The sequence below is a fragment of the Zootoca vivipara genome, chromosome Z1 (genome assembly GCF_965207765.1).
Source record: "Zootoca vivipara chromosome Z1, rZooViv2.hap1.1, whole genome shotgun sequence".
NCBI lineage: Eukaryota > Metazoa > Chordata > Lepidosauria > Squamata > Lacertidae > Zootoca > Zootoca vivipara.
In genome coordinates this window covers 34,304,056-34,319,401 of record NC_142583.1, presented here as the reverse complement: position 1 = coordinate 34,319,401, position 15,346 = coordinate 34,304,056, and the positions used below count along the sequence as shown (strand labels likewise).

The 15,346-nt window shown below is 44.9% G+C and overlaps 1 protein-coding gene across 1 annotated transcript in view; it reads left to right on the top strand.

Annotated features, from left to right (window-relative positions):
- Positions 1-7,824: 7,824 nt before the first annotated feature.
- The window catches only part of GRIA2 (glutamate ionotropic receptor AMPA type subunit 2), an 80,683-nt gene continuing 73,161 nt past the window's right edge, over positions 7,825-15,346 (top strand). The window contains exons 1-2 of the mRNA XM_088661088.1: positions 7,825-8,308; positions 8,990-9,130. Coding sequence (XP_088517214.1) covers positions 8,215-8,308; positions 8,990-9,130 — 235 coding nt within the window. The 5' untranslated portion in view covers positions 7,825-8,214. The remainder of the gene's footprint in view (positions 8,309-8,989; positions 9,131-15,346) is intronic.

Below are 15,346 nucleotides of genomic sequence, written 5' to 3'. Positions count from 1 at the left end.
GACATTTCATATCTCCTGATTCCCATGGTTAAGTGATGGTTTTAGATTGCTCAAAATAGATGTTTTGACACACAGGTGTCTTCAGAATTTCAGATAACCTAGCACACTCTTTTTCCAGCAGTTGGATAAAAACCTTGCCTGTTTCATGTCCTTCAATCCCTAGGTCAACAGAACGAGACCAAATACAATTGGCCCATGTCATTATTTATATTAGCATTCCATTTCTGCCTGATTTTCTGCCCACAGGCCTCCAATTTAGCCATAAAACAGAAGACAGGCAAAAGCAGCACAAAGCTCCTTTCCAAGTAACCCACTCTGTCCTATGTGAGAAATACCATAATGAGTATAATGACCATTATGTGAGCTCTAAATGTAAACCCAGCTAGAAGTCTGGCAGATGTATTTTAGACCAGTTGAAGTTTCTGAGACATCTTCCAGGGCAACTCCACACAGAACATGTTACAACAATCCAATTTGAAAGGTATCAGAGCATGGAGGCAAAATCACATTTGTCCAAAAGGGGCTGTATGTAGTTGGTAAACCAGCTGCATAGCTGGGAATGGCCACTCCTAGCCACTGAGGCCACCTGATATTCCAGTGACAATGTTGAATCCAGGAGTACCACAGGCTACAGACCTGGTCCTTCCAGGGGAGTGCAAGTCTGTTCAGAACAGGCCACCTCCTCACCTCTGGGACTGGAGAACACATAACATTTCTGTCTTCTCAGGATCCAGTCCATCACTGCTTCCAAGAACCATTCTAGCATCTGAGCTAGATTGAGATGGAATGGAGAGAGAAAATTGGGCACCTGCAGATGGATAACACCTCACTCCACATCTCTTGGCAATAGCTTCCAGTGGCTTCAAATAGATGTTCAATAGCATGAGAGACAAGATGCAATAGCCCCCCATAACTGCTTTCTGAAAACAACCTTGAAAGCAGGAACAGAGCCACTGTAATACAGTGGCCCCAATCATCACCTCCTGGAGCTGGTCCAGAATGATATCATGCCAAATAGTAGCAAAAGTCACTAAGAGATCCAGGACTTTGAGCAGGGCTGAACTTATGTATCTCTCTCCTGACAAATGTCATCAACCAGAGCAGTTTCAGTGCCTGAAGCAGGATGGTGCATTTTCTTTTTTATGGTGATATGTAAGTAGCCGGCCTATACTTGTTCTAGCATCCTTCTAGGTAGGCTTTTCAGCTCAGCCTCTGGGTTGCCCCTGACTTCCTGCAGATTTACCATACTGACCCAGTACTCCATCTAATACTGGTTGCAATCCTAGGTCTTTCAGTCCCTGCATGATCAGCGGCCTAAAGCCCTGTTCTGACTGATTCTAGGCATAAATGCTGCCATCCTTTCCACGCACATCATCAACCCTGTGGATATTTGCTACGGCAATCACACATGAATAACACATGAGGTTTAAACAATGTATTATATATACCCGTAATATTTTTACCCTGTTTCCCCCTTTTTAATACGTAGTCATAAAGTAAGCCATGGCAGGGTTTTTAAGTATTTGAGAAATATAAGACATACCCCGAAAATAAGCCATACTTCCGCGCCGCGGAAACCAACCTCCACAGGCACCTCCACTCACAGAGTCACTCCATGCAGTCAGCACTGCAGGAGCGCGATCAGCTATGAAGAGGTGCTCCAAGAGCTCCGCTTAACAGCTGATCGCGCTCCCGCCTTGCTGGCTGCATCCCCGCGCTCTGCCTTCTCGTCCACCGCCATCCCTGCCACTTCCATGCTTGCCGCCACTGCTGGGCTCACTGCTTCTTCCTTGCCTGGCCCGGCCAAGGAGCTTGGAACGCCCTGCAGCGGCGGGCGGAGCGCATGAGCCAGCGGCCTCTGCCTGGCCCGGCCAAAGACGCCTGCCACCCTGCCACCCGGAACTGGGGGCTGCTGCAGCGCCGAGCACTCAAGACAGCCCAGCAGCGCCCTGAGCCAGCGGCCTGAACCGTAAAAACCGTACCGGTAATAAAAAAATAAGACATCCCACCGAAAGTAAGCCACCCTGTGTTTTTTGAGGGGAGAAAAGTTATAAGACGGTGTCTTAAAAAGGGGGAAACACGGTAAGTGCTTTCATTCCGACATTCATTCATAGCTTCAGTGACCATTCAAGACATCTGCAAAGGATCTCCCAATGGTATGCTTCCTTGCAGTTTAGCACTGAAGAAATGAGATACAAGGACCAAAGGGGGCACAGGTTATCTTCAGCTGTGTCAGCCCAGTTCAGACCCCTCCCACACAAAAAACAAAAAATCTAGGCCTGAATGGGAATCTGCTAAAGCAGCTATAAAGACCTCACTGGAATCCCTCTTGCTGCACTTCTGCAGCTTTATTTGTAATGCATCTGCTAACATGCTGCCATTTGCAAGCTCCTTGTATTGCTGTTAGCTCCTTTGTGGCTCTGGTTGTGACACCCACCATTGCCCCATTCCCTTCAGTATGCCATTCCTATTTTATACCCATGTACATTTTTTGTCCATTAGTTTGGATGCAGGCAATCAAAAAGCCAACATGTCTTTGTTGGAACTGGCCCATTGCATTTGCAATATCATGGTTGTGCCCCCGAAAAAGCCTTGGGAGAGACTTTATTATAAACAAATGGTGGCAATCTGTATTGGCGCTCTCAAACACTGCTGTTTACAATGGGATCGACGTCGTTTTCTGCACCATTACTGTAGTATAATCCTAATAAGCAATCTAATCCTATACTGTTCTGCGCAATACTATAATGCAATCCAATGAGATTATCAAGTGGAACACAAAGTGCTCATCTCAGCCAGAAGCTATATATTGCATCATTTTTCTTGTGGTCCCATTGTATTGCTTTATTCGTTGAATCATATCATACCACATCATACCTTCTCCAGCATTAAATCTATGTAAAACACTGATCTACGCTCTCCAGTTTATTTTAAAGAGTAATATGAAAAGGGGGCAGATGATGAACAATACAGTTTAATTAGAAGATTTTTCACAACGAAGTTGCCGGGGGGGGGGGGATTTTTCAAGATGCAAAATGGATGGTAAAAAAATATGACCGCTTCTCTACACAATAAACTAAAAATAGCCGGAATAGAACCAATTTATGCAAGGAAGCTTCCCGCTGAGAATCTGATGAGAATTGACAAATTGGGCTAAACTATTTTGGATGAAGGAAAAAGCTATATACTCTTGTCAATATTCAAAGCTATATTAAGAAAATCACAGAAAATGGTAAGAGTAAGAAGAATGTGAAAATCATTTCATTTCATGCTGAACTTATCCATTGGAAATGGGCCTTTCTCTGTATCTCATAAAATATTTACCCCATCTTTGATTTGAATTGATAATTAACAGACAGCATAAGAAAGCAAACTATGCTATATTAGAGAAAAAATCCTGAATAGTAAAGCTGCAATTCAAAAATGCTTACTGAGAAGACAACCCAGGAATAAAATAGTGTGGCACAAGTGATGGGTTGATCCTGGGCCACATTTCTTGATAACATCTGCAGGGGAAATGAGAAGTGTAAGAAGCAAAGCATGTGCTTGAAATCTCTCAAAGGACCTGATATATCTGTGCACACACCATACACTTAAAGCACTTTTAAAACAACATAAGAGGAATTTAATGTCACACTCATTTAAAGACATGTAATAGTGTGTATTCGTTCAAGAGAAAGCACAGGAAACCAGCATATTTCTCATGGCTGGTTGCCCTTCAGATTGCTGTAGTCCTGATACTTCTTGTTGCACAAACAGTTGTGCAACAAGCTTCCACCAGCACAACTGCTGTGCTGCTTTTCATATTGCATAGCCTTTATTTTTGCCCTTACACTTCACAACAGCCTTTGCACTGGCAATCAGAAAACATTGAATCCAGGCTCATCCATTTAAAGCGCACGCACGCACACACACACACACACACAAACATGAAAGAAGCCTGGGAACTGTAGCCTACTCCTCACAATTCCCAGCAACTTTAACAACTTAGAGTTCCCTGCACCTGTGGCCAGAATGTACCTGACTCTATGGACCACATGATTCTGGAATGCCCTCTTTTTAACACCTTATGTGATGATCCCTCAGTGATAATCCTCTTTGTGGCTCTGCGCCCCCTCCAATAAACAACTTGTGACCCAGTTCCTGCTGAGCGATGACTCTCCTGCACTTACTAGAGTTATGGTGCAATTCTTGACTAGAATTTTTGAAGTTAAATCTGGGGCAGTTGGGCCTGCACAATAGTGACCACCGAGGACTCATTATCCCTTTCCCCTTTCCCCTTTTCATTGTATGTCTCAGAATTATATTTTGTATGGAAATCAGAAGTTTTATCTTTGGGAGGTATTGTTCTTTTCCCCCATAACAGAAGCCTTAGGAATCATGCTGGCTCAAATATGGCACATCGGGGTTTTATAAAAGGCAAGTTGTTGCTGTCAGCTGGCATGCTCTCCAGAAAATTTATCAAATTTCCATAATATATCTGCTTTTGCAAAGCTTGTCTGCACTAATTAGTCAATGGCTGCCATGAAGTGGTACATCTATTCCATCTATTCTCCTAATTCAGGGCCCAACTAGAAATGGCAGGAGCAGCAATGGTTGTTGTTCATGTGCCTTCCCCATTTTTGTATAAAGTGGGGGGTTGAGGATGGGTTTCCAGAACAAAAGGATGAGCAGTTGACGGGTGTTGGTGAAACTTCCCTTCCTCTGCATTGTTGCCCAGATTCCAGCACCACCGACTCTTGTCTCTCAACCCAGCCCTGATTCCAAAGACAGAATATGAGAATATAAGGAAGCAAGACCTCTTGTTATGTGATTTTCTCTGGGATCTCTAAGCTTCCCTTGTTCCTGAGAGGACAGCTATGAGAAGAATAGCATGATTGGCTAGTGGGATCATGGTACACTTTAAATCTCCTACCTCTTTCAAAGAGAGATGGCCCAGCAATGGTGGGCAAAATACCTTTGTTCATTAAAATAAATCTCGTCAACTGCATTGTATTGTTGTCATTGGAAGGGAGGGGCTCAGTGGTTCAGCCAATAATGTAGGAGCTTCTCCTATAGGATCAACCTTTTTCCTTGCACGCGTATCCTGAAAGTAAACTCTGCTCCACCAATGTTTGCTCTGCAAATCTATGGGCATATTTTAGTTTAGGAATGAGCAAATCTTATTTCTCTCAAAGTCTACATTCTCCCAAAGACTACATTTGCTCAGGGATAATCTGTCAGGGGCCACACACTGGCAATGTGGGGCCGTTGCTGTTTTTCTAGAAAAAGAGGTGCTGGAACTCAGAATGAACTGTTGCTTTAAACACCTCTCTTTTTCTCTGATAATGGCAATGATGCTTACTTGAGAAGAAGAAGAGGAGGAGGAGGAGTTTGGATCTGATATCCTGCTTTATCACTACCCGAAGGAGTCTCAAAGTGGCTAACATTCTCCTTTCCCTTCCTCCCCGACAACAAACACTCTGTGAGGTGAGTGAGGCTGAGAGACTTCAAAGAAGTGTGACTAGCACCCAGCTGCTGCATGTGGAGGAGCAGAGACACGAACCCGGTTCACCAGATTACGAGTCTACCACTCTTAACCACTACACCACACTGGCCCTGTGCCAGAACTGAGTTCCAACGAGTTCCAGCTGGGGGTAAAAGCCCTGGGTAGGGCCAAATGTGGGTGGGGCTGAAGCCAAAGATGGATGAGGCCACCCTCTTTATATCACCACTTATTCCTTTCTCTTTCTGACATTCCCTTTTGTCCTTCTCTACTGCTGCCACTTCTCTCTCACCTGCCCATTTCCCCCTCCTTGGCACATGAAATTAGGACAAGGGCTTCACCAGCTTAGGCCACAATTTGCCCATCTGTAACACAGGTGGTGGGTTGTGGCTCCAGCAAAATAAGAGCTGTACTGTTCTTCCATCACACTAAAGCAGAAGTGGGTTTTATTGTTCTTGCTTTATGAGATGCATCCATCCATTGGGAAGGACCTAGACAGGGGCAAGCCAGTGGACAATATTATAACTGTGGCTCCCCTTACACTTCTCTGGCCACAGTTCCCTACTTGATTTTCTGGGAAGAAAACTCAGTGGCACTTGCTTTATTTTTCCCTAATGAGTATCTCTCACCAGTAGGAGGGAGGATCTCTTCACTTGCCAGGTGCCTGATTCAGTAGACAACCCCACACCTGGCCAATATTTTTTCATCTGAGAAAAACACCACAGGTGAAGGCAAAGCCTCTGGTAAGCTTTAGCAAGGCAAGAGAGAATTTGTGCTTTAAAATGAATGGAGTGAAACATCTAGTGCATGCAATTTCACTGCAGCCCTGAATAACATGACAACACTTTAGGAGACTGATAGTGGGTTGTAATATACTCTGGAACCCAGTTTCCAATTTTGCACCTTTCTTCTTTTCAAAAAAACTTTTTCACAGGTAGACAGAAGCTCAGTAATTATGTTCTGCTACTAATTTTCAGTTATATGTTTGGCTATGGATGTCTCTCACCGCAATCTGAAGCTACAAGCTCACATTATTCATTTATACTTAAAGGTGATATATCACTATTACAATTCCCCAGTACACTCTATGATATTAAACTACAGTAATCAAATAATAAAACAGACAAAAATACAATAAAATTCCATTATAGACAGATGGGGGCCTCTTTCCAATTGCTTGCAGGTTAAACCTAATGCATATTAATCTACTATTAATCTGGTGCCCCACAGCAAGATGAACGTGTGGTGTGCACCTGTGGGTCTGTGTTCATATGAGCATTGTGGCACCTTTCCTGAATGTACAAAATGTCACAGCTAAACGTGGGCGTGTATGCAATGGACACGTGCAATCAAATGTGTAAGAATGTGTGCTGAAGGGATCAATATTCGCACTGCCTTTCCTTTGAAGCTCATGAAACTCCAGACAGCTGTTTCTGGGAAAGAGAATGTAAGGTAGCTGAACCCCGTTCCTACTTTTTTGACTCGGTTTCCCCACCTTTCAGAGCAAGAACTTGGTCTCAGTGGAAGAGTGAAAAATTCTGGCAGACCAGCTCTAGCTGGTGGGCGCTGATCTCCTTTCGCTCTTTTTTTAAGACGGCATTCTCCTACCCGCCAACGCGTCTGATTTTTTTAAAAGAGCGATTAGCATGCAGAAAGCGAGCGAGCAGCTCCTCCTCCGACCAAGATGCTCCTTGAACCGTCCGATTTGGGGGAGCGGGGGAGGGGAAAGCAAGCAGCTCTGGGAAGCAGGCCGTTTCTAAGTTACGCTTTGGCACAACCAACACCATTCTGCTTCTCTGGATCGGAAGCCTGATCGCTCGCAATAGGTGGGGAAGGCGGGGGTGGCAGAAACCGCGATTGCCCGGTGAAACGAGAGAGAGGGGAGAGAGAGAGAGAGAGAGAGAGAGAGAGAGAGAGAGAGAGAGAGAGAGAGAGAGAGAGAGAGAGAGAGAGAGAGAGAGAGAGAGAGAGAGAGAGAGAGAGAGAGAGAGAGAGAGAGAGAGAGAGAGAGAGAGAGAGAGATCTTCGCTGCAGCCATAAGGGGCGCGGAAGGGGCTGCTTTGGACCGAAGCCTGGCTGTCTTCCGCGGCGCTGTCCGTGGTGCTGAAAAGGACCAGCCTCTTGGCGAGCCCAGCCGCCCCCAGTAGCAGCAACGGTGCCTTGGCCAAGGCGCGCCGAGCTCGCGCGCGCGTCCAGGCCTGCGCGGGGAGGGGGCGTGCGGAGAGGGGGGGCATAAGGAGGCTCTCTCTCCGGCGGCGCACGCGCACGCCGCCTCTTCCCTTCGCTCGCCTTGCCTGGCTGTGCGCGAGTGTGCGGTGTGTGCGCGCGTGTGAGTGTGTGAGTGCGTGTGTGTGAGGGCGAGAGAGGCAGAGCTGGGCGAATGCGTGTGCTCGCCGGCGAAGGAGCTGGATGTACCGAGGCGACGACAGCGCAAGAGCAGCGTTGAAAACGGCATCCCAGGCGCCTCTTCCCTTCCCCGGGCTGGCCTCGGGAGCACTGCAGCAGCGGGCCAAGGCTGCTTCTCTATCCACCCCCTTCTTCTTCCTCCTCCTCTTCCTCCTCCTCTTCTTCTTCTCCCGCTGAGGGCTCATTTCCAGCTCTGGTCCTTCATCTGCTCGCCCAAGATGCAGAGGATCTAATTTGCTGAGAGACAAACGAGCAAGGGAGGAGAAGGCAGCGGCGGCTGCAGCAAAGGAATATTCTGTGGCTTTGTGGATGCTCTACTTTTCATGGCAATGCAAAAGATCCGGCAGATTGCTCTCTTCCTGGCTCCTTTGGTTTGGGGACTCATCTGGGGGGTCTACTCCAACGGCATACAAATAGGTGAGTGGCCCCGTCAGAGAGGATATTCCGTTAGATGAGATTCTGGCACACGGTCACCACTCAGGTCCAATTGCCGTATTCATGACATGCACCCTTAAATCCAGCCTTCTCTTGCTGGAGTGGAGGGTTGCCAAAAAAAAAAGAAAAGTGCCTTCATTTTAGTCCCATCGCTTCCCCACCCCCCCATTCTTAAATCCAAAGGTTACCCATCTTCTCGATTCCCATTCCACTAGAAGCAACTCCTTTCCACAAGACAGTTCATGGCTTAAAACTAAACACTTCACTGATGACATTTGGGAAGGTGCAATCCACATCCCTTTAAAAACAGGATGGGGAAGCCAAAACCTCCCACCTTTCATTGCTCTGAATGGAGCTGGATTGCACCCTTCATGTGAGGAAGGCAGCATACCATGTGCTTTCAAGATATTGCCCCCCTTCCCCTGCCAAGCTCGGTTTGGGTATCCAGACCCTGAAGGGGAGAGAGAGGGAGGGCTGAGATTTTAGGATATAGACCATCCCTAAGGTCAGTGAAACTGGCAATCTGAGGCAAGTCCCATGGCAAATCAATGAAGGTCTCTTTCCCTTCGTGAATCTGGCAGCGCTACTGCCGAGCCTGCAGCACTGATGTCCTCTCTGTGTGTCTCTCTTGTTCTGTCTTTATGTGTGTTTGTCATCCTACAGGGGGGCTCTTCCCCAGGGGAGCTGATCAGGAATACAGTGCATTTCGGGTAGGGATGGTTCAATTTTCCACTTCAGAGTTCCGACTGTCGCCCCACATCGACAATCTGGAGGTGGCCAACAGCTTCGCTGTCACCAACGCTTGTGAGTCCTGAATGTTCAGTTCATTCAAATCCTCCCCATCCCCTCCCCAGAAACCCTTTGCTCCTGTGTTGGTGGAGTTATGGCAGCAGGTGCTCTCGTGCAATAGGCAAGTGTGTGTCTGAGTGGGGTGGGAATCGTGACTTTGGCATTCAGCTGCTCCAAAGAGCCTGGGAGGGCTTGTGGGGTAGGGTGTCAGGGGATTAAACTATGGAGCATGCACCCACCCACCCAGCTAAATTTCCCTCTGGAAGATGGTTGCACCATTGCCTGCTCAGGGTGGCCCTGCTCTACTCCTGTCCTGCCACTCAACCCCCTTCAGACCAGATCGTACCATCTGTTTTGCATTTTGGCTAGAGACTTCCAAGGATCTCTCTCTTGTGCTTTCAATGTATTACATAAGGTTGGCTGCAGTCATGACTGATGGTGGTGTAGGGAGGACCCCACCCTGCTCCATAATGGAAGCCCCCATGGGCCCTGCCTAAGTGGGGTGTGCTCTTATTTACCTCTGCATGCATTCTGACTGAATGTCATGTCAACCCTTTCTGCATGGGTATTTGCTTTGTGAAGGCGGGTCTTTCTTCCCTGGAGAAATGCTTTAGAGATGCAGGGAGAGAATGTGGGGACAAGAGCTTGCAGGACAGCGGTATTTGGGGCTTTCTTCCTGCCTTTCCCAGCAGATTCAGGGACACCGGCTGCTTAATCCTGTCCACTGCTAGACATAGTGTATATTTTCACCTTCCCACAGCAGAGTATACTGGGAAGATGAATATTCAGCACAGCATCTTTCCATAATAGGGGGAAAGACATTTGGCACCAGGTTCCTCCTCTGCCTACTCTTCTAAAAGCAGTGTCCAGAAGCATCCCGTTGTCTCACTGGGCAGAGTTGGTACACATATGCAGGAGGAGAAGGAGTGGGCAAACTGGGAGGGGTGGCAAGATAGCATCCTTGTACAGTATGTGGTTGCACATGGCATGGGACCATATATCCCAAGCCTGTTCACTGCCTTGGGAAGGCTGCCTCAGTAATTCACAAGTCCACATTCTGGCATATGCCTTATGCTGAGAGAGAGAGAGAGTCTTTAGGGATGTTTCAACCCCCAAGGCCTGTCTTGGTGTAGGAAAGGGTGCATAGCAAGAGGATGATTGGGGAAGCAGCAAGAAAGCTGCAAGTGGATTGTTGATTCTGAACAGCAATAGCTGCAATAGGCACTGATCAGCCATTTTCCTTTTTGCAATTCTCCATATTAGAATTACTCTGCCCCATCCCTTTCTCAATAAATCACAGCACTCAGGAACATTTCCTTGATTTGGGGGAAGGAAAGCAACTGAAGAGTGAGCACAGAGTCCTGCATTTGGGGTAGAAATGGCTCTTGTCTGTGTGATAAGCCTGCTACAGGGAACATTGCTTTTCTGGAACAGCAGGCTCCTATGACATAGATTCAGATGAATTTTTAGTATATACAGTATGCACATGTGACCAGCATTCCGTCTCTCACTTGGCATCATCTTGATATTTCTCTTTTGTAAGGCTCAGAGGGTTTTCTAGAAGGCTTCAGTAATAGGCACAATGTAGCTATTGCAAGGGTCAAGTAGCAAAAATAATACCATGATAAAATCAAATCCGAAAATGCTCTGTTTTTCATGAAGTTCCTCAGCTGGAATGTACATCTCCTTAGGGGATAGATTTGATGGAACAAAGAACAGTTGTCCCTGGCACTACCAAAATGACAGCTATGAAATTAATTCATTTTTTGTTTAAATCATCCAGGTAATGGGAGGGTGCCTTGATTAGATTTTTGTTCAGTTCAATAGATTCTCCTAGGATGCTACCCCTTTTCTATAATGGTGGTAAAAAACAGTAACTGAATGGGGCTTAACTAACATTAAGGTCTGAATCATTGCTCCCATGCAATGCAATGTAACCACAAGAGAAATGTAATTATGTCGGTTTGTGCTCATATTGAAATAAGAACAAACGGATACCTCATAACACACGACTATAAGAATAAAGGTACAATATCTTAAAAATTGAAAGCTGAGCAGGAGACTGAATGAAGTGATAGCCTGAGCAGAAAAAAATCGCTGCCAGCTAAGATGATTAGAATTGCAATTTGTCATACTGTCTTTAAAGGAATGTGTTCCATTCTGTCCCCAGTTGATACAGGCATTTTCTAAGAGGGTGATGCAAAGGGTTTTAAAGCCAGGAACTTGAAGAAGGGGGAGAACAAGAACAGGGATGTGCCCCACATGACCCCAAAGCACACCCCACACATTCAAAAGATTAGGGAGTTGATTGCCAAATGCAGCTTCCTGTAATGAAAATGAACATTCCTAGAGGAGGGCTGTGTTATAGCAGGGGCAACCATTGCTCCTGTGGCATTGTTGAAATGAACTATTCTGTTGTGGCATAAGCTTTTGCAAGCAACATCCCTTTTCACCCTATTCATTAACTTTCACCTGATGAAGCTGGCTGCTGCCTCAGAAAGCTTATGGAAGGGACAAATGAGTAGTTTTTAAGGGCTCTTGGTTGATAGTGTAGAAAGAGACTTCAAGAGGACAGCTGCACAGATGGAACAGGGAACAGGTTTGGCAACTGACATTTTGCTTAATTTTGCCTGATCAACAATGGTTACATGCAAGGCTGTTTAAAATGTCTAATTGATCTGGGGAGAATCCTATTCATTCTGCTAACTGCTGTTAACTGTAGCATCCAAGGCTGGTTTCAGAACCTGTGTTCTGAAGCAGAAGGCTTGAGCATGTGGACATGATTCAAAGGAGAGAAGACTTTGGAATGCATGCAGAGTGCGGTTTCCTCACTCCCATACTTCTCTTGTTAAGGATGAGGCCTTTCAAGGCAGAAGAAGGGATTTCTAGGAAGGAATTACCACTGCTGTCTTTTTCCTAGAAATAGAGTGCTGCTATTGAGATCTCCATGTCACTCAGATAATAAGGGGATATTGGTCTGCAATATTAGGAAGCAGAAAGCTAGTACAAACCATTTTAAAAAAAGAAATCTTTAAGAAAACAGAGAAAGGATATGTTATGGGGGGAAAGCACAGCTGTCACTTCATGTGATGGTGGGTGTTTTTAAAAGGAGTGGGGAACCAGTGATTCTCCAGAAGTTGTTGGACTCCAGCTCCCATCAAGTCCACCCAGTATCAACAATGGTCATGGGTAGAATCATAGAACTGTAGTGTTGGAAGTACCACGAGGGTTATCTAGTCCAACCCCCTGCAATGCAGGAATCTTTTGCCCAACATGGGGCTTGAACCCATGACCTTGAGATTAAGAGTCTCATGCTCTACTGACTGAGCTATCCCAGCTGCCAGCAACAACACCTGGAGGCCCCACCTTTGTTTTAAAGTCTGAATTTGGTGGACAGTTTAGAGAAAAGGCACTTGTAAATATAGACAAGCATGTTTTATCAAATGACCCATTGGCCTAATTCAGTAATCTGTTATTTTTATTTTTATTTTTTTCCAGCACCATAAATGTACATGATGCTTTAGCACATAAGAAAAAGCCAGGTCTCTGCCCCAATGGGCTCCCAGTCTTGACAACAAGGAAAACAGAGGGAAAAGAGGAAAGGGAGGTGGGAAAATATTAGACTAATCATTACATTAGTGTGGTAAACAGAGTTACAAATACTTAGACTTCATTGCAGTTGACACTGGATGTTCAGTTTAGGAAAGAACCTCAAACAAAAGATGGTTTCAAGGAAGGAAGTAAAATGGTTTGGCTGCCATTTAGGTATTCTGGGATGAGAGACAGCAAAGGAATAAGTGGCCGACAGTGGTAATGTTTGAGGTCATGGGCAGAGATATATTGGGAAAGATGGATGGGGGGACAGTTTGGGAAAAGGTTATGGAGCCCTTTAAAGGTTAGACATTTGTGATGGCATTGGGAAGGGATTGGAAGTCAGTGTCGGAATCTGAGATGTGGTGCAGCAGTCATGATGCAAATACAGAGCCTTCAATACATTCCTTCTTTACTTCAATGGAGGAACCACACTCACACACAAAAGGGAGGAAGTACACTGACTTGCAATGCAGTACACTATATTTTTCAAGAAACTGAATTTCAAAAAATCCCTCAGCACTGTTGATTAGATTGTGAGATCATTTATTAATGGGAAAGCTTTCCCTGTTATATTTCATCTTGGCATTCTTGGCATTCTGCATTTTCAGAATACTGTTTTTTGTATTTATATGTTCACCAACCTAATGCTGCTTGGCCTGCAATCTACAAACTGGTTACTCTAGCATGGGTCGGTTCTGGAGCAGCAGGTTCCTGATTTGCTCCTTGGCCTACAAGTGGTTTCCTCACCTGCTCCTGGAACATTTCGGTGGCAATTAACTGATAACTAATTGGGATATTCTAAATCACATTTATAATAATATTATAATATAATATAATTAATATAATATAAATGCCAGTGCCATGCATATCATATTTAAAGTAGGATAGATACTAGCCATCCCTGCTACAAACACACACGTTGTAAATTTTGTTGGAATGAGTAATCGAGTATTTGTCCATGAGTTAGTGATTTCCTTCAGTCTTTCTAAAAGCCAGTTGGCTAACTTGGGATTTGGAGCAAGTCCCAGTGAATTCAACTAGAATTCAGGTAGAATAAAATAGTTAAAAGAAATGCTATCAGCAAAAAATGCTGGTGTATGCTTCCCAGAAACAGGTGAGATCATTGGCTCAGATGTTTGTCTCAATATCTTAACCAGAGCTTTTACAGTAGCACCCTAGGACTAGGAGGGGCCTCCGGGTAACAGACTAATAGACACTTTAGGACTAGTGTTAATTGTTGACTGGAATAAAAGCAGATCAGAGGATAGAATTCGAACCATGTGCTGCAGTAGATCAGGTGCAGGGAACCCTCCAAATGTTGCTTAATTACAGTTCCTATCAGCCCCTGGAAGTGTGGCCAATTGCAAGGGATTATGGGAGTTGCAGTTCAGCATTTTATCTGGAGGGTCAAAAGTTCCTCATGCCTATAGTAGATAATTAATTGCGCTTACTTAAAATGGTTTCATATTATTTCTTGGTTAGTACTGTCAGTAGCAAACAAACAAATATGTCAATAGGAACCAGTCTAAAATTACAGTCAAAGCTTTCTGAAAACTGACTTCCTCCCAAAAAGGCATTCTTTTAGGTCTAGTTCACAACTGTATGCCACTTGATGACTCTAGACTTGATTATGCACCCTTCTAATGGTATGAACTGATGCTACTGAAAGGCAAGGCACCTGCGATGACACCTGGTGGCATGTATGCATGCAAGTCATTGCTTGATGGCACAGTCCTCATAAACATGTACAAGGAAACCACCCTTGAGTCTCTGCTGAAAAGGATTCCAAGATAGCTTCAAATGAATAGGTTGTGCTAATGATATTTCTTCAAAGCCAGACTTCAGTTAAGACTGCAATTCTAAGCATGCTTACTAGGAAGCAGGTGCCATTGAACTAAGTGGGACTTACTTTTCAATAAGCACATTTAGGGTTGGACTACAAGACTTGTATGGGCCTTTTCCTGGTCATTTTCTCATCCTTTGAAATCTTTTCCTCATGTTTGAGGTGGTTGCCTCAGCTAACTTTTATAAAAGAGCCTACAGGAAATTATGTGTGTGTGTTGCCCGTCAACAAAACAGAATACAGTGGTACCTTGGGTTAAGAACTTAATTCATTCTGGAGGTCCATTCTTAACCTGAAACTGTTCTTAATCTGAGGTACCACTTTAGCTAATGGGGCCTCCTGCCACCGCCACGCGATTTCTGTTCTCATCCTGAAGTAAAGTTCTTAACCCAAGGTAATATTTCCCGTTAGTGGAGTCTGTAACCTGAAGCATCTGTAACCTGAAGTGTCTGTAACCTGAAGTGTCTGTAACCTGAGGTACCACTGTATATAAGAGTAGCTAAAACTACTTAAAATGCTTCCAAATTTTGGTTATGATTAAGAACAAAGTTTAAAAAGGAGAAGTCAAAGATCTCATGAAAAGATATATTCTGAGGAAAGTAGATTTGGCACCATGAAGATATTATGGGGCTTGGGCAACTGGAAAGCCTTAGAGAGGCTGCTTAGTGTTAGTACGTTGACAATGTTTGGTAACTGATATGCAGTGATACTTAGGCATTTCACTGTATGTGACACCTACAAGCTGGCTTAAGTTCATATTTAATGTTTATGTTTTCCCAGTTATCTTCCTGTCC